The sequence below is a fragment of the Meriones unguiculatus genome, chromosome 3 (assembly GCF_030254825.1).
Source record: "Meriones unguiculatus strain TT.TT164.6M chromosome 3, Bangor_MerUng_6.1, whole genome shotgun sequence".
Classification (NCBI taxonomy): Eukaryota; Metazoa; Chordata; class Mammalia; order Rodentia; family Muridae; genus Meriones; species Meriones unguiculatus.
The window spans coordinates 126,818,143-126,837,125 of NC_083351.1; the positions used below are offsets into that span (position 1 = coordinate 126,818,143).

At 40.9% G+C, this 18,983-nt stretch overlaps 1 protein-coding gene across 8 annotated transcripts in view; it reads right to left on the reverse strand.

The window, feature by feature from the left end:
- Positions 1 to 1,747: 1,747 nt before the first annotated feature.
- The window catches only part of Dab2 (DAB adaptor protein 2), a 135,846-nt gene continuing 118,610 nt past the window's right edge, over positions 1,748 to 18,983 (reverse strand). For 7 of the 8 annotated variants that reach the window (XM_060380518.1, XM_060380519.1, XM_060380520.1 and 4 more), the window contains 11 exons: positions 17,854 to 17,985; positions 17,273 to 17,353; positions 16,684 to 16,710; positions 16,381 to 16,434; positions 15,910 to 15,972; positions 11,384 to 12,037; positions 10,210 to 10,363; positions 5,515 to 6,144; positions 4,909 to 5,018; positions 4,323 to 4,390; positions 1,748 to 2,583 (listed from right to left, as the gene is read on the reverse strand). In XM_060380518.1, coding sequence (XP_060236501.1) covers positions 4,328 to 4,390; positions 4,909 to 5,018; positions 5,515 to 6,144; positions 10,210 to 10,363; positions 11,384 to 12,037; positions 15,910 to 15,972; positions 16,381 to 16,434; positions 16,684 to 16,710; positions 17,273 to 17,353; positions 17,854 to 17,985 — 1,968 coding nt within the window. In that variant the 3' untranslated portion in view covers positions 1,748 to 2,583; positions 4,323 to 4,327. The remainder of the gene's footprint in view (positions 2,584 to 4,322; positions 4,391 to 4,908; positions 5,019 to 5,514; positions 6,145 to 10,209; positions 10,364 to 11,383; positions 12,038 to 15,909; positions 15,973 to 16,380; positions 16,435 to 16,683; positions 16,711 to 17,272; positions 17,354 to 17,853; positions 17,986 to 18,983) is intronic. The other variant, XM_021654493.2, reaches the window with a different exon arrangement.

Sequence of the window (18,983 nt, forward strand, 5' to 3'; positions counted from 1 at the left end):
CTGTTGTCAGAAAGAGACCAATTGTTTTCAGTTAAGGCAGGGAATGGGGGTGGGAGGAGAAGACAGATGATCCAAACATTCCATAACAGTATGCTCCAAAAGGTGGTTCCTCCCCCTGTATCTTACTCTTCAGAGCTGGATTTTCCGGACCCTGCTTTAGGATTCGCTCCAGGTCTTTGTTGAAATGAGATCCTTGAACTTAAACTAGGACACCATGATTAAGAGTGTCTTCAGCTCATCACCGACTGACCTGCCTTCCTGATGCTGTAGGTCTACTAATGGACTAGTGCCCACCCAGACTAACTCTTCCACATGTGTTGTGGTGGGGTGAAACATGACTTAGTAACAGAGCAGCAAAGGACAAAATGCACGGACCAATACAGTCCAGTGAACATCATGGCTGGAGCAACTTCTAGCTACCAACTCTGTGAAACCCACAGGATGAAAATTCATGTAGGTGTGAAAGGGAAAGACACTGAAAGAGACTGGATAATTTACCTGTGTTTCTACATCACAGACTTTCACTTTCCCTTATCATTGTGACAACCCAAAATGTGTATAACTAGCAGTTTCTCACCTTCTATCTGGTGTTTTTTTTTTTTTTTCCTTGATAACAGTCAATCCAAAAGTAGGGGTCAAATACCAGAATAAGCTAACAGTGACATGAGATTTTCGTCATTCCAGTTTATTGGATGAGTAAATTTGTAGCTTTATTCACATACAGAAAAAGAAGATGAGTATGTACAAAACAGTCATGTTGATTGATTCTCATTTTCAAAGCTCCAAAAATCTAGAAAGAGTTACCTCCAGTGTAGCACATCTTTAGGTATTTGGGATTTTAAGCATGATTTCAAGTCTGTGTTTATAATAACTGAGTAGGAAGTCAGACAGGAAAAAAATGTATGCCATAGATAATTAACTATTAGTATTAAACAGAAACTCACAGGACTCCAGCTTGTACTGCTTGGGCTAATAAACAGAGCCTCACAGGCCAGCCTCATGTTTAAAACCTGAGCAGTTATTCTATCTCAGTGAAAGGTGAAATTGTACTAATACCCCCAAGAACCTGAGCATGAAGGGTCAAGAGAGAACATTAAAACCAAAGAAAACAAACAAACAAAAAAACACAACACAAACTAACAAAAGGACTAAAAATAAAAATGTACTGCATAGGTTTCCAGGGCTATGAGGGAAATCTTGCAGGCAGGTTTTTAGTGACAACCCCAACCATTTGCCCATCACCCTCTCTCCTCTCACTTATTGTTGTCTTAATAACTATGTGATTGTGGCTCCAAGAAAGTTTTCCAGTTGTTTGATAAAGTCCTACCATGACCTCCAGTGAGGGCCCAGTGTGTTTGGTACAGTCACATTTAGCTTTCAGAGTATAGTCTGTCATTGCTGAGCTGAGTCCTGTCCTTCTCCTGTGTTAAATTACTCTAAGGAACTTTAGTTTAAGAGACTAGCCCTCCCGTCCATGGGGAGGATGGAGATGGCGGGCCTTCTGGAGTCTAGCCCCTGGACTACCTACGGCTGGAGGGTGTGTGTATACTTTTTGCCCCACGAAAATCTGTTCCTGGTATATTGAAGTCATTGTTTATACTAACGCAGAGCAAAATGGACTGAAAGAGAATGAGAGGGAAAGACAGGGAGAGATAAACAATGCTTTCCTCTCATTTAAACTAGCCGGCAGGAGATTAAAAATGGAATAGTCCTGGGAGAAATAATCACAATGAAAAGAAATTATACCTTTTTTTAGTAATGCACAAACAATCATCTTTATTGAGAAAAAAAATCACATGAAATAAAATTAGGATCTTCAAGGAAAATTCAGGCCATAAGATCACCAGGTCAAACAGCTGCATAATGTCTGGAATGAAAACAATTTGAGGCCCCAGGGATGGGGAGTGGGGGAGGGGGATTAATTGTTTCATTAGCTTTGACTAATGCGTCAAGTTTAGAGTTAGAATTTTCTCCTCCGCAAGTCAGTTGTGAGCACCTCTTGGGACAGGTTTGGTAAATGATGCAATTAGCTGGGAAATGATCATCTTGAAATGGTCCTAGTTTGTATGTGAGAAGTTAGTCTTGCTTTTGTTTTACTCAGTTTTTTTTTTCCTGAGTGGAGATGGGAAGCAGGTGCCCTGCTGTCCCATTAATAGGATGTTTAGGTTTGTGCTGCACACCGGGAACCCAAATGACTTTGAGCTCTGCGGATTTGGACATTCACTCAAGGCAGTGTGATATGAGGGTTAGGGTGGCTGAACCTCCCAGCTGAGGGAAGAAAGGAGAGCATTCTGGAAGGTTCTAGGGGCACAAGAAACAAGGATTTGGTAGGGGAGCTACTTCATTTATATTTGAGCTAGAGAGTTTCGGAGCTTAATTTACGTAAAGCCATAGCCTCAGTTTAGCTTTAGCCTAGACAGAAAGTGAAAGGCGTTTTACAAGTACAAGAGGCAAAGACGAGTAAGGCAACAGGTAATACGTCAAAGCTGGAACAAGGACAGAAGTCAGATGTTTCTGGCTATCAGCTTTGTCCTTGACTAAAGCCAGTCTTTTGTTCATCCGGATAGCCAGCGTTACAACTTCCTGGAGAAACATGGAAAAGAATGGTTAGAATATTTGGGTTGAATATCAATGCATTACGTATTAAAACACTGTTTTCAAATGTTTGCAATGGCATAGCCTAGAGCTGATGTGAAGATTGGACAAAAGAATAATGTACACCAGATGTGGTAGTGCGGGCTGATGACCTTAACATTCTGAAAGCCATGGGAAGAAAAGAATGAGTTCAAAGCTAGCTGAAACTAGATAATAAAGCCAAGGCTAGCCTGAACTATGGAGTAAAGCCCTGTACCAACCACATCTATACCTGTAAGGAACTATCTGGTTCAGAGTAACTGAACTGGGAAGACCCACCCTAGATGTGGGATGGAAATCCTGGGATGGGAATCCCAATTAAGTAAAAAGCACGCTGAGCAGCATTCATAACCCTCTGCTTATTGACTGATGATGAAAGGTGACTGACGAGCTAATGCCTGCCCCTGCTGCCATGACTTTCTCTGATGTGCTTGGAGCCCTTCACTTCTCAGGTTGCTCCTGTCAGGTATTTTATTGCAGCCACATGATAAGTAAATGATACATTGCCCAATCTGGTTGTTGTTATTAATTTTGGCTGTTAATCTCTGTGCTTAATTTATCAATTAGATTTTAAGCACTTCTGTATAAGGAAAAAAAAAAACTGGTTGGTACTAAGTTGTAATTCACGGTTTCAGAAATCCTCAGGGAGTTTTGAAATGCATTCTCCATGGCTAATGGGAAAGCAATCTTGTTATTGATAGAGGTGAGGAATTTATCTACTGTAGATGAGTCAAGATAGGGGTTAGGCTTATTTGGATGAGAAAATATTGGAATAAAATGAGTTTGGATTCATTTTGCTTATTTTATTGTTCTATCCTTTCCAGGTATGCATTCTCTAATGTCTTCTCCCTTCAACATTATAAAATTAGAACACAACTGATGCCATATTATTGTTGAAAAGAACAGATTACTTGACACTCTGGCAGAGATTCAGCTTTTTTAGAATAAAGTACACTAGAGATGGAGCAGCCAAGCCTCTGACTCATTCTTCTCAAGGTAACATTTACGACCGTCACTGGTATCAGAGTGAACACATCCCAACACCAGGACCAACCTGAGATCACCCTTGAAGAAAGAAATGGAAGAGAAGTTGTATTGTCATCTGTTTAGCTGACTTTTCTGATGGATGAATTTTAATCTTCAAAGGTTGAAGGTTCCCCTTCAACATGAATCTGTTTTTAAAAGTAGGTCTGGGAATGTAGGTTGGGGGTTGATCTCCAGGACAACATAAAACTGGGTTTAGTGGTACATGTCTATAATTCCAGCACTTCGGTGGTGGAGGCCAGAGGGTCAGAACAAGGTCATTCTCCACTACATGGAGTATAAGGCCAACCAGAGATACATGAAAACTTGTCACAAAAATAAAACAAACAAACAAAAAGGCTAAAAGTGTTAAAAATATATGTTCTATTGAATTTATTTCTGCAGAGAACTGAAGTATCAAAAACAAAGGTTAGAAATTTATACCTCCTAGCTAGATTATTGTGTGACAAAATTATTTTTCTAAATGACCAACTTCATTGATATTAAATTATCAGAGTATTGATTTGCATATTGATTTCTCTTAAATTACACATACTTAGCCTCTTTTCAACTTTAAAAATAAAATCTTACCCTTTACCCTCTCCATCACCATTTCTCACCATACACCCACTGTGAGACAATGCTAAGTAGGTTCTTCCACTTACAGAAGCTAGGCGAAAGGATTTCCAAAAGGGCTCCTGTGGACATCAGAAGATGCGGGCTGAGAAGCCCCCTAAGAGGTGAAGCCAACACAACAAACACTATTACAGTCATAAGAAAAACACATAACGGAACCTCAGCTTCCTTTAAACATCGCTTAGATCATAAGCCAATCAAACATTGTATACTGTTTGTTCAAAGTCAAGGCTGGGGAGAATTGCCTTTGTCTCCCTCAACTTGGAACAACTGTTTTAATGAGCTATAGAACTATTGATGGGAGATTTAGAATTTTAATCTTCAAAGGTTTCTAATAGACTATTTTGATTCAGCTTCTCCCCTCAGGTTCTCACAGGCAGATTAAGTATAATACAAATAAAGGATTTTGAGGGCATTATTCCTCCAGTTCAGGGGATGTTAAGTACCTGGGAAACATAATCTCAGCCCAGCTTGGTTGGATGTCTGCACTGTGAGGTTTCCTACAACCACATCATAGGCAAGCAGGCATTCTCATCAGAGAGTTACTGCATAGGGAAGGTGGCCTGAGAACGCTCTAGGGGTGTATGGCACGTGCTTCCGGGATTTGCTACTTACGGAGGGCTGTGATGAGCTGAAGCCTCCTTTAGAGAAAGGGTTCTCAAGGGAATTGTCAACAGACTTGGTACCCGAGACGGCACCTTGTCTGGGAGCTGGCTTTGGTGGTTCTGGAAGGCAAGGGACCCAGGCAGTTAGAACACAGACTTTGCTCACACACAGCACGTACACCCTGGCCGGCATAGCTTTGAAACTTAATTCTTTACACCAGTGGAATTAAAAAAAAATCACCACATATACCAGACCTTTGTACATCCAACACAGAACAGAAGGCTACATGTATACTTTATCGTAAGTGGAAGACACTCAGAAGTGCCTTGATTTTAGCCATGGAGCGGGAGCCAGGTTATCATTCAGCTCTCCAAATGTTACAACCATCACATTTCTATAGATCTTTAAAGCTCTCTCAAGAACTGTCATTAGAGGGCAGCATTGGGCCAGTCCTTGGGGTTGGCTGCGGTAAAGGACTCTTGTTACCTCTATAGCCCTGGGTATCCGAAGCAGGAGATAGGCTATTGATGGACATGGAAGGTTCCATCCATGGAACTACCAATGGAACTGGACGGCAGCTGAAGCATCAGTTGGCAGATAATTAGGCAAACTTACCATTAATCTTGTTCAACAGTTGATTGGCATCAAAATCATCATGATCTACGTGCTCCTGAGGAATGCCAACTTTACTGTTGAAGTAACTAGAGAAGGCACTTGAAGTCCCCGAGGGAGGTAGCTCTCCCTTCCTTGAGGGCAGGACAGGTGGCTGCCGCAACTGGAAGTCCTTAAACATTTCCTTCACTTCCTTGACTTCTTTATCCCCAAGTGGGTCTAAGCCAGTGAAAGCATCACTGGGAATGTCCTTTAGTGGCCCATTTCTGGGCGGTGGTTGAGGAGGTGTGGCCATGCTGGCAGAGGACAGCATAGGAGAGGACTGAGTGGACATGGCAGAAGGTGGGAAGATATTACTCTGAAAAGGATTCCCCAGAGGGCTTGTGGATGACCAAGCATTGGGTGCCACGGAGGGGGTAGGACACCAAACTGCAGAGGCTGGAGGAGAAGTGGGGGCTGCAAACGTCGAAGGCTGATTCCAAACTTGAACTGCTGGCGTGGTGCCAAAAACGAGTGGCTGACCAAAACCTTGAGGCTGGCCACTTATTATGGCTCCTGGGACCACAGCTGTAGGAGGGCTGAAGACAACAGGTGTCCAAGGTCCTGCTTGGGGAGGTGACACTGGAACACCACCTGAAGGAAGAGGCCGAAGGGCATTAGCAAGAGAAAAGCTTGAAGAGGAATTTCTTATTTTATTTCTATGAATTTTATGAACTGTACAAAATAATGGATTCAATCATGACATTTTCAAACATCCATGTAAGAGACTTTGGTTGCATTTGTCCCTTTGATAAGGATTCTTGAATTTTAAAAAGCATGGCTTTCTGGGTGTATTTGTAGACATTTCCTAAGGCAAAAACACTTTATGAAGTTTTGAAGCTCACTCAAAAATAGAGGCCTCAGGTCATTAAATCCCCTAAAAGGTTAACTTATCAGCACTGTTTAGCTAGCTTGCAAATGGTTGGTGCATATTCTTTTTACACCTTTTTACTATCCTCCTTAGAAGACTAATACAACCCATAAGTTCCTAATAATTAACAAATGAATGCTGATCAAACAGGAATCATGTGCCTCCAACACCCAGAATGCAATTTGCCATCAGCAAGAACTGATTTGTCAAGTGGACAAAGCTGAATATTCAAGTCACGATTATTAAGTAGTTAAGATAATCCACTGTGATTAGTTAATTAAGATGTCCACTTTGCATTTAGCAGCTGGCTCTTGCTGAGGACTTGGAAACCAGTTATCATGAATGGGCTTAAAGCCTCGGAAGCAGCTCTCCTGTTTCAAAGCCTCCCTGCTTCTTAATACTGCTATATACAGGGCAGATAAAATTTAGTGAGGCCAACATAGTTTTAGACTTCTACATGTAAAAATGGAGGAAAGGCTGTTGTCCTAGGAAAGCTGCTTCAAATAAAAGTGCTTCCTGCCATGTGTCACTCACTGAACTTTGCCAGAAGTTCAGGCAGAGAAGTTACAAAAAAGGGAAGCAGATAAAGTATCAGAAAGCAGAGCCTTCTGGGTAACTGAGGTAGCATGGGTAACCTTCCTAGGTAACAGAGGCCTGAGTTAGGGAATATTATCTCCAGGGTCAGTCTCCTTGCCACATTCTTCATGGTGAGTCATGAATACCTAACCCTCTCCAATCTCTATCCCTTAGATTCATGCCATACATTCTATCCTAACACACAGGACACTCTCTCTCTACTCTCTCTTCCCAAGTGCACTAATGAAGCAGCATCACCAATGAGCAAGACCGTAGCACACACCATCCTGCAAAATCCCTGTCCAGCCTCATCCTCATTCACGGACGCTGCTGTTCTGCAATTGAAAACCTACTTGTTCCGAGAGTATAGAAGTCTTTCACTACCCATTTTAGCTGACTCAATCAAGAAAAGGCTTCAAACTTGGGATAGGAAAGACTGGTTGCTGTTTGCGTTTTTCCAGGAGAAGAACTTTGAAGTGCGGTTCAGGAGCCGACATACAGAGATCTTTCTTGATCATTTTGATATTGGATTCTTCTAGTATCATGAATGCTGGCATCTGGCCAGGAACACATCTGCTCCACTCACACAGAACAGACACCTTACTTGATCAGCATGCCTGTTTCTCAATGAGGGAACTTCATAATCAAATTGTGAAGTTCACAGTCCATGCCTATAGGGACAAACTCATGCCCCTTGGCCCTTACCCTAGCACCTTATTCTTCCATTCTTCCATTTTGATCTCTTCACAGCAAGGCACAAGAAGCTACTACTTGTGCGATGGTAAGCCAATTCACACTAACTTTATAGACACAGGATCCAGCACTTATTTGTATATGGAATATAGTCATAAAAACAGAGACACGGTTTCTCTTAGATTTTCTAATATAAGCCCTACAAGTGAGTTTAGCTTGAACAAAATTATTGACAACTATTTCAAAACAAATTAATATTGTAAATGGAACTAAGGGTCATTCACTAAAAATTTTAACCACTTAGATTGCATAAATAAACAAATAAATAAGCAAGCCGGGCAGTGGTGGTACATGCCTTTAATTCCAGTACTTGGAGGCAGAGGCAGGTGGATCTCTGGGAGTTTGAAACCAGCCTGGCCTACAGTAAGTTCTATGACAGCCAGGGTTACAAGGAGAAACCCTGTCTCAGAAAAAGAAGAAGAAGAAGAAGAAGAAGAAGAAGAAGAAGAAGAAGAAGAAGAAGAAATATAAGAAAGCACCCATTTATAATCCTTCATTTTGAACTACTTGTCTTTTTTTTTTTTTTGTGAAACTGCTTAACTCTAGCCATAGATCATATCAATAGGAGTGCCGTTCTGAAAAAAGAAAAATATTACATTTACCATGAAGTAAATGCTTGGCAAGTCTGAATTCGTGCCAGCCTTCATTCCCATCTCCCAGACTCTACTCATTATGTTTCTAAGACATTTATGGCCCAGCTGGAGAAAGTAGGGACAAAGACTGAAGAAAAAGAGAGTATGGGCAGAAAGCATTAATTTTACTACCTTCTGAAGCTAGATGAAAACACAGGGTACGAGTCAGAGCGGAGGGCTCAGCTTCCTCTAATGTCTCCCCCTCTCCCCCACCCCCCAGATCTCCAGAGGAGACATTCCCCCAGCTGGGTCTGGCGGAAGCCAGACCTACAACCTTCCATGGTTTGGCTGAGGATCATTGCCAATGGACAGGGGCTACACTGTGGGGCTCAGTTTGAGTTCCATGTCCAAACTTGGAAGAATCATCAGTATTCTGCAGTTGTATTCCCCAAGGCCTCAACAGGGGCACTTCGCCAAAAAGCTTCACTTCGTCTGAATAAATTAACAGTTATAGGGTCCAGCTGTATCTTCAGGCTGACTTGTTAAATATTGGCTGTAAGAATTCTTCAAGGCATTGATATTAGACTACAGAGCTCTGGGATGGGATCTAGTCGCAGGCCCTGAATGCAAGTTCTCTGCCTTTCTATGAAGGGAAGACACCAGCTGCTTCACTGTGGATACAGGCGGAAAAAAAGCAATGCCAGAGAGGAGGCTCCCAAAGGGCACAAAGTACTTAAAGAGAGCTTTTTGGTGTTATAGCATCCAAAAGAAGTCTGTAATCTACTTCTCGCACTCACCTGGATTTCAATCACTCAGCAGCAGTAACCTCTTTCTTATCCCTACTCCAGATGTGTTTAGACAGACTTATGATGGCAGAAACAAACTGCTTTGTTTCTGCAGGATAACAGCAAAGGAGAGATCAAAGGAAATAAAGGAAGAAAAAAAGATATTGATGACGAATTCTGTAGAGAGTCTTTCTTGATCCATGGTCCCATACCTCCCAAGCCAGATTCTATTTCAGTTTGCACAGGTGCCAAGAAGCAAGCAAGCAAAGGGGATCCCCAGCAGGACAGCAAAGACTATTGTTGGGGTTTCTGAAAACTAAACTATGGAGCCTGAAAAGAGGCTGTGGAGAAAGGGTGACAGGACCAGCCCTCAATCAGTGTCCCTTCACTGTCATCGGTGGCAGAGGCTCAGTGGACCCATCAAACCAGAAATACATTTTAACACAGCCGATTGTCTGTAAAACTTCATCTATGCTCTTTCTAGCTTTATTTTTTTTCTAATATTTACCTTTTAGCTCTATTCAGATGCTCTTCTAGAAAAATTAGTGATTATTAATTACTAAGGTGAAAGAATTCAAAACCAGATCAGGATGTGCGCCCATTCCCCACCTACTCAGGCCTATGGGCAGAGCCGAGTCCAGAAGTCTGTGAAGCCTTGTTTCAGGCCTACACCTCCCCTGGGATTCATGAGAGAGAAACCTCTCTCTCATGAGAGAGTCTGAGAGAAGCTAGAGCTCTATCTCTCACAACCGGCGGCACGCAAAGCATAAACACTCCTGCTTTTACTCTGCAGACAGCCCACAAGGCTCTCTCAATTCATCTCCTTTTCACCATTCTGTACAACTGTCTACTAAAAGCCACTGCCAGCTGTTCAGCGACACACAATACTCAAAGTGGACTTCACGTCACGTGGCGGCCCAGAGAACTGGAAGGGGTAGCGTCTGCGCAGGCGTAAACGTGGGAACAGCGCTGTGTGAGATCTCCCACCTTACGCCCAGCAGCAAGGAGAGAACCTTCCTCCCGTGTGCCGTCCCTCGCCCGTGTGCCGTCCCTCTAAGTGGCTGCAGCAGAGGAACATCTAATTTCCACTCCAGGAACTTACCTAGACCTGCAAGGGTCCCCATTGGGGCAGGGGCACTTGTTTTGAAGAGATCCAGAGGGTTGGTCTGTGGGGCTGCAGGCTGTCCTGTGGGAGATGTCTGACCTGGAGGTTCTGAGGCAAAGATGTCTGATGCAAGCAAGTCATTTGCTGAAGACTGACAAAAATGGGGAAGGACGGGGAAGAGTTACTCAGCAAGGAGGCAAACACGGCTTCCATCTATCTCTTATTCTTTACCCCAAAGCTGATGTCCACGTAAAGGAAAACCTTCCATTATTACTGGCGAATGATTACTTACACTAAAGTAAATAAAAGACTGAGGGCAGGGTATAGGGTGGGTTTGGGGAGGGAGACAAAGGCACAGATGGCTGCAGTGGCCAGACTAATGGATGCCACCTTGGACTTGCAAAATAAAATCTATTTTTCTTGTTTTATTCTTTTGTGTAAGTCTGGTCTCCTTATTGGCCACAGCTTGAAGGCAGGAAAGAAAGGGCACCATAAGCATCCTAAATCATTTCAGTTGTTCCATTAGCTCTAAATCAGTTTCAATGGAAATGATAGCACTTTCACTGTTAGGTAAATTTGCACATTCCTACGAGAGCTTTAAAAAGTTTCCTACAGATACTGCGCTTGGAGTCACGTTTGAATTTGAAGTTGGTAATAGTGGTTGTGTAAGTTTCTAAGTCAATGGGTTATTAAATCAACGTTTACATTTAAAAGAGGAGACAGACTTGAGAAGTTTATACCACCACCATGGACATCAGTGATAATGGGTGTGCAGGACATGGGTTAGTGTGGGGACAGGACCAAGGGAATCACAAGAACCCTTCACCCTCCCATCCCGGAACATGACAATCAGACTTACCAGAGGTACAGAAGCATAGCAGCATTAACAATGGAAAAAAACAAAACAAAACAAAACAACAACTTGTGTTTAGTTTAGTATTAAGTGACGAGACATGCAAACGGAAAGCAGAGGTGACAAACAACTGCCAGGAAGCTTGGGAAGAATGCTGGCTAGAGGGGCATATTCCTGGAGGGCGGATGAGCCTCATCCCACCTTCTACTTCACAGCCACACAGGAAACTCAAAAAGCAGCAGGAAAGAGAGCTTGCGTCAACCACCCTCCGGTACCGCGCATGCACTGTGCTAATGGATATTGGAAAAGACAGTTCACCTTAGCAGTCCTTCTGCCTCTTCCTGGTTTGGTACTTTGTGGAGGTGGGATAATAGCTATGGAGTCACGCGTGGAGGACTGGACAGAGCTTTCCAAGTCCTGCTTTACGCCATTCGGTACCGAGAGTCCTTTGGGAGGGCCTCCCACAAAAGGGTTCGGGGAAGATTTGATATGGAAGCCGTTCTGTTCTCTTTCAGATACCCCATTTTGAGTTCTCACTGCTTGCTGGGTTTGCGAACTTGGATAGGGCCATGGGCCTGCCTGAGCTTCCTGTTTGCCAGTCCGGTTAGAGATCTGGTCAAATTGTTGCCCAAAGTAATCAGTACCACCGTTCAGGGGCCCTTTACTCAGCGGAGTAGACAAGCTACTCAGATTCGCTTTCTTCTGATCTGGAGATGTGAGAGAATCAAACGAAGAGGGTGCCGATTGGTCTGGCTGTGCAAAAGGATCATCACGGAAGGGATCAGGATTAGGGGTGGGAAAGAAGTTGAGATTGGCAGAAAAGGCATTTTCAGGCAAGAAGGATGCCTGAGGCTTTGGTCGAGGGAGAGAGCAGGAGGTGACGCCATTTGTTAAGAATGGATTTTCTCTTAAAGAGTTCTGATTGGTGTCGATTTCAGAGTTTAGATCCACTAACAGGATATCTTTGCTTTCCTAGCACATTTGGGGGAAAAAAGAGAGAGAGAGAGAAAGTGTTAGTCCATGTTATAACTTCAAATGAGAAAACTACATCAAAATGACAAGGATTACCAGGATTCCTATTAGAATTTGGGACTATTACCATCTCCCATGAACTCCCTCAGTGTTTACTAGCTGTGAACTAGTTCCTCACTCAGCTAGTGGGGTCTGCCCTTCCTTCTATGAAATCTTGTTCAATTCATGTTCCCCTTAGTTCAAACATTCAAAGGGCTAGGTTCATTATATGCACTGGTTCAACTGATATCTTTGACTTTTAAGTCTCACACTAAGTATTCTGAATACACTGTTTGGACATATGAGCTGACTTCAGAAACCTGGGCCAGCTTCCTACCTGAGAAACACAGAGTCCACGGTCGTTCTGGCTGTACTTCCAGAAATCTCAAACATTACCTCTCTAAATGAGCAAATTCATTGGTTCATACTCATAAGCACAACGTGTGTGTACGCATATGGTGCTGGGAAGTAAACTCAGGGCTTCAGATATGCTAGGGAAGCATTCGACCACTGAGTCACATTTCAGAGCTCCAGATTTCATAGTTGTGGTTGTGATGAAACTTAAAGTCAAGTGTACTTCCTTCCTCTGGGGGAAAACAAGAGTCTCCCTTTTTATCTTGGTCTGCAGGTCTGGCTCTTTTAACAGACAAAGATCTCACTGAAGGTGCTAGCCAAGGTGGACCTCTTCTCTTCTATAGCATCCTCATCCCTTCTTAGACATAACTTCTGTGTGTGTCCTTTTGAACACGACACTCAAAGTAGGGATCACAACTAACAAATCACGTACTAACATCATGTTGTTGTACATATTTTCAACACATAGCTCCTATTTCCTCTGTTATGTTAGCTGACTTTAAGGTCAGCTAAGAACTAAGAAAAAAAGTGCGGGTTCAGGGTGTAACCTGCAAAATGCCTAACTCTACTAATTCTATTTCTTCTCTATTATATGAGAAAAAATAGTTGTTGTCTGGTTTCTCCATTTGTCTTACGAAAATTGTCAGCATCAAAGCTACCAATTTAATCAGCTTGACATGTTTTTTATTCCAATTCATATGTAATTATGACTTACCCTAGGAAAGACCTTTTTGACTGACTTTGATCCATTAAATACTTAACTGTGTCAGCCATAGATTATAAACAATAAACACTGTCCAGCTGGAAAGGAAGCCAAAGCAGACACCTAGCATTAACCGGGTGGAGTATTATTTTGATCACAGGGACAAGAACAACTTAAAAGAAATCTGAACGTTCTAAACTAATGAGGACAAAAAGGGTTCAAAACTCTTTGTTTTTTTTAAATAAAGGAAAAAGTTCTATTTCTCTCTTGTGACCATAGAAGAGGCAACAAAATCAGGCCCAAGCCATATTCTCTTTTTACTTTGTTTACTGGAAAATATAAAATCAGTTTGTTTTTTTTTTCTCCTTAAAAGCCTGCTTTTCTTTTTATAACTAGAAGAACTCATCACAAGAAAGAACTTAAATTTAAAAGCTTTTAATCAAACAAATGAATTGGGAGACTACTTAATGAGGGGATCTTTAAGCAATCAAAAGGCAGGAATAAGATGCATTCCAGAAGCTTGATTTCAGTATTATTTGTTTTTTTATGAGCCACCTCTAGGTTAGCACAGTTGGGTGTTCACAGCTGGCAGAGTTCTCCTTTCCAGACACTTCAGAACAAGTTCTTTGGACACCAAACAGGAGCCACAATGTTAGACTTCTGAATAGTCAGCCTACGAGCAAAATGTATAAGGCTGTCAATCCAAACTTAGGAGTCTAACTAAAAGGCCACAGTGGGTGGACAGAAGATGCTTTATCTACTCCTGTGGTCAGAGCTTCATCTGGGCTTTGTTGGACTGTTTGGAGTGCAGATACTCCATTTGGATACCATTTGAGCACCTTCAGACAGTAATGAAAGTGTATCAAGTCGCTTCAGCAGGGAGGTGCCTAAGTAATGGGATATGACTGCTCAAAGGCAAGATTTTAAAACTGAGGTCTCCAGCTCTTCTCTGGGTAGCTAGCCCCACCCTCCATCCCAGGAAGGGTTACTAACCAGTCAGAGGAACATCTATTTTGTGTCCTCTGCATTTGGAGTCAATGTGAAAGAGTATGTTGCCAAAATCCAACCAGCACATAATTAGTCCTATTAGCTTAATTTTTTTAAAAAAATACTTGCCAGATAGTATTTATTTTGATTAAATTTATTGTTTTAACTTATTTTAAACTAAAACTCAAATTTCTACAAAGAAAACATTTTAGTTTGCATGAAATTGAATATAAAAATAAAGATTATCCCTGCTGTTTTTTCACTTTGTATGGTAGACTGCTTCAGAAGTCCACAAAAGCCAATGAATGAAACAATAAGTGCCTTCTTGCTTCTTCCTCTGCAGTTCCACCTGTGTCTTGATAACTGTTCTCTCTCTTGAAGTGCCCATTTCAGGTGACACTTGGGAAGAAGACTACACAGATACCAATTTCCTTCAAGGAAGGAACTACTAATAAAGAACTGCCAGGACTGTTGAGGAATCCAAGGAGCTGAGAACTAGGATGGTCCTTCTAGCATCAGCTAACCTAATATGTCAAAAATCTTATCCTGAAAACAGTAAGAAGCATTACACAGAACGAAAGCTTTCACAGACAAGTAGAGAAGGACTCACTATTTGAAAGACTATCCAGTAAGCTCTAACTCCTCAATGGTAGGCTTTGTGAGGACTTTAAGATTCTAACACACAGTGTGAATCCTATACAGGTATACAGAAAAGAATGTACAAAGTCCATGCTTCAGTTGACTTGTGGGTTTATGCCATGAGGTTTTGCCTGCTGGACTTCTCTGCAGTACTCTGAGAATTGAGAATCTTTCCCAAACTCTCTCTGACTCACTTCAGTTCCTGAGATCTTCTGCACACTGCAAAGGCTTTCTTGATAAATTTCCTGATTGAAAAACCTTAGGCAGACATGTCCCCCATTATTGTGTATGTAGTAGTTCTCTGCTTGTCTAGTTGTTGCCTTCTTATCCTTAATGTTCAAGTCTAGAAAATCTTTTCCTTAGTAGCATTATCCGAGTCTGCATACTATGTGAACATAATGTAGTTAGTATCATCTGATTGGCTTTGTCAGTAGTCTTAGCCCACTCCCCACTAGACAGAGCGGTTCACAGTAGCACTAATGTGTATCGTGCTTGCTGCTCTGCCTGCCAATAGCAGGTGATCAGGAAACTAGGAGAAAAGTAATAGAAGCTGAGGGAAATCATTCACAGTGACATGACTGTTTCTGCTGGAGGCCTGTTTTATAGAGGATCTGAAGAAGAAGCCATTGATTAACTGATATTGAGAAGGCTTGCTGTATGGTAATGCTTTAGAACGAGAAAATTTCTAAAATGAAGAGACTATTGCTAATCATGAAATGAACCCTGATTAACTCTTATTTAATGTCAAACTCATGCTGCTAAACTGGAAAAAAAAGGAGAAAAAAATGAAGAAGCTAAGGCGATTTAAAATTTATCATTTAAGAAGCATACTTCTTTCAAGTAGACTCATGCCGAGAATTATAATTCAGTCCCTCCTTCTGACCCCAAGTTATTACCAAGAAGGATTACGTTGACTGGCTAGGAGCACAGGTTCAACCTCTATGCCATACTGATATGTCTTAATTAGTAATGGTAGGTTGCTATGGTCACCTAAGGTTCGAATTATTTTTCTAATGGCCACTGCTATTTCATGAGGAAAAATCAAGACATTCCAAGTTTCCGTGAAATGCTCACACTTTCTGGTTAATCGTAAGTTTGGATTATAGTTGTTATTTCAATCATATTGCAAATTTAAAAACAAAACACTTACTGTTGGACTATTTAGGTCAGGAGGTGTAGACATGTCCCCAAACAAATCCATCTGGTCAACACCCTTGAAAAAGTATTTGGATTAGATTCAGATGTGTCTACTAAAAACAATTACTTTTTCTATCATTGTAATTGTTTATGTCCTAAACTACAGAAAACTGATGTGACGATTGGATTGTAGTTGATTTCATACAGATTTGATATTAAGCTACTTATATCAGGGAGTATATATAGACTTTTCCCCAAGCACATCACTCTGGCCAATACCTTAAAGAAATACTATATTAGATACCAGTGACTTACTCAAATAGTCATTTTAGTAGACTAACATAAAATTATAGGATTGTATAGAAAAATATTGTCCCAATTGAAATTTCCTATGGATTCAATATAGGTCCAGTATTAGCAACATTTATAGGAGGTAGAAACCCATGTTCAAATGAATAAGAATCGCAAAACATCACAAACATACCAGCTTCAGCTTGTTAGCTTGATCATCAAGGGTCATTAGAGCCTCCCTCCCATTCTGAAAACAAAAGGCAAATATTAAAAGGTTTAGTTGATGAAGTATCCCCATAACACTTATTTTTTTTCTGCCTTATTACTCCCATTAAGCTGTTACAGCCTGGTATCTAATAATTTAACTATTTATCTTCCATGGAAAGATTGGTCCCTAGCCCTGAGAATCTAGTCAGGAGAGAAGAGTGCATTTGCAGATAGCAAACATGGCTTCTACGCATCCCACTCATCACAGGAAATAAAGAGGCAGTGTTACCTCTTCTGCTTTGTTGGATTCTTCAACCTAAAAAGAAAGATGCAGTCAGTGAGCTTGGTACAAGAGTTGATAAGGGAACAAACACAGCCACATTCAAAGGCAAAAGGGACAAAGGCTTGTATATTTTGCTATATGTCCCCTCTCCCCCCATCATCTAGATACTGGTTTTGAACACTTCACAGATATAAGCTACATTGCTGTGATGGTTTGACTAGGAATGGCCCCCATAGACTGGTGTGTGAATGCTGTCATGATGATAATGGACCTAACCTCTAAAACTGTAAGCCAGCCCCACTTAAATGTTTTCCTTCATAAGAGTCACTGTCGTCATGATGTCTCTTCATTGCAATAGAAACCCTAAGATAGTTGCTCTGTTAAGTCATGTAATTACTATGAATATTATAAGGAGTCAGAGACTGCAAATCAGATGTTCTTAACACAGAATCTTAAGAACTGTCCTACTAAGAACAATAGACAATTCTATACTTGGATGGAGAGAAGCCCAGCTCTTCAGACATGGTATACAACACTAAACATGGCCCTAGGTATAGTTTTAAATACAGAAGAACTTCCATCAAACAGCACTTGCCTTTTTCTTTTCTTCTTCCTTTTTCTTTACATTATAGATAACCTGAAAAAGGTCTTTAAGATCGACGACTAATGGTTCAGCCTGAAACAACAGAAAGCATTTTGTTCCCATCTTCTTTCCATGCCCATAATCAGTTCTTATTAATATTTTTTATTTATACTTGAGATTATTATATCCTTCCCTTATTTATAGAGAATGACCACTCTCAGTAAATAAAATACATAGGGTTAATGAATGTTTCATTAATGTTAAAAACAGTTCTCACAATAGTGGTTTTTTTCAAGTATCCAGATAAAACTGCTTTTGGAATTTCTTCAAGGTTTCTGGGAATAATCCAATACTGTCCGAAATTCGTTAGTAGCTTTATTAGAAAATCTATTCTCACAATTATTTTGCCACACACATGAGTATCATTGACATTTTAAGTAGATTCTTAGGCTAAAGTTATTCTCTGAATGATTATTGGCCCAAAGAACCAGTATGGGCCTGACACATTATTTTCAGTAAATTCTGTCAAATAACAAACACTTCTATTCTCAACAGAGGACCAGTACTCAGGCGTACTGTGTCTTAGAGCTTACCTGTTGCCCTGTTTTAATGGCAAAAAATTGATGCTGGCCTTCTCCTCCACACACATAACCAAATGCTCTATTGTCTGTCACATCACGAGCAATGAAGGAAATCTTATTTACTGGATGTTCATGCTCTATTACCTTAAAAGGGGACATAAAAGAACAACACTGAGTAATATGGAATGTACTTGCTGGCTATCACAGCTAGGTATTAGAAACATGTAAGACATACACAAAAGGTTTAAAGCCCTTGAAAAAAGATATTTTCATCTTTGTTTCAAGGCAAAAATCTAGATTTAATTTTGCTAGAAATGGCTACAAAAGGAAGGACAACAAGAAAACAAAAGTAGAAAAACATCCTTTCTAAAAATACAAGTACTTGACTTTCTTTCTATTCAAAAGATATAATGCCACATACAAGGAAGAACTGAGATAAGTTCAAGAATTTATGAAGTTGAGTGAGACTAGGTAGGCCTTAATGCAGCCTAAATCAAGCTGCATGTGATGTGGCCTTTATAAGCTCTGGGAGTTTGGGGAAGGTCATTAGTTTATTTCAAGACCAGCTCTCAGGCAACACAACAAGACAGTATCTCAAAACCAGCTGACCAAATGAACAACCTACAGAGCAAATACCCTGATCTGAGCCATTCTGTGCAATAAAAGAACAGGAAAAACCAAAATAAAACAAAACTTAAGGCCTATCTTCCTAACTAAATGACAAACTTAAATGAGCAGCCTAACCACACTGTACAGTGGAGTTTGACTTGACAGCTAAGTTTTATTCTACAAGGCACTAGGATTTGTCAAATGAAGATTTTTATAAAACAAAATGATAGTGTTATATGGTTTCTTATGAATGTTATAAATCTATATCCATTATTTATGTGAATATTAAAATTAACTTGCCAAAGGAATTATATTTGGAAGAGAAGGAAATGATGCTTATGAAAGAAACCTGCTACCATTCTTTGTAGGACTTGAGATGACAAGTTGTCAAGAGCTGAAGGATAATGATAAAGTCAATGTTGCCTGAGGACCAGCAAGCTGAGTGGGCATTTACCAGGGTGCCCTGACTCTTAGTCTTGCAAACAAATTTTCCATATTAGATAACAGGTACCTCTTGAAAGGGATGAATAGAC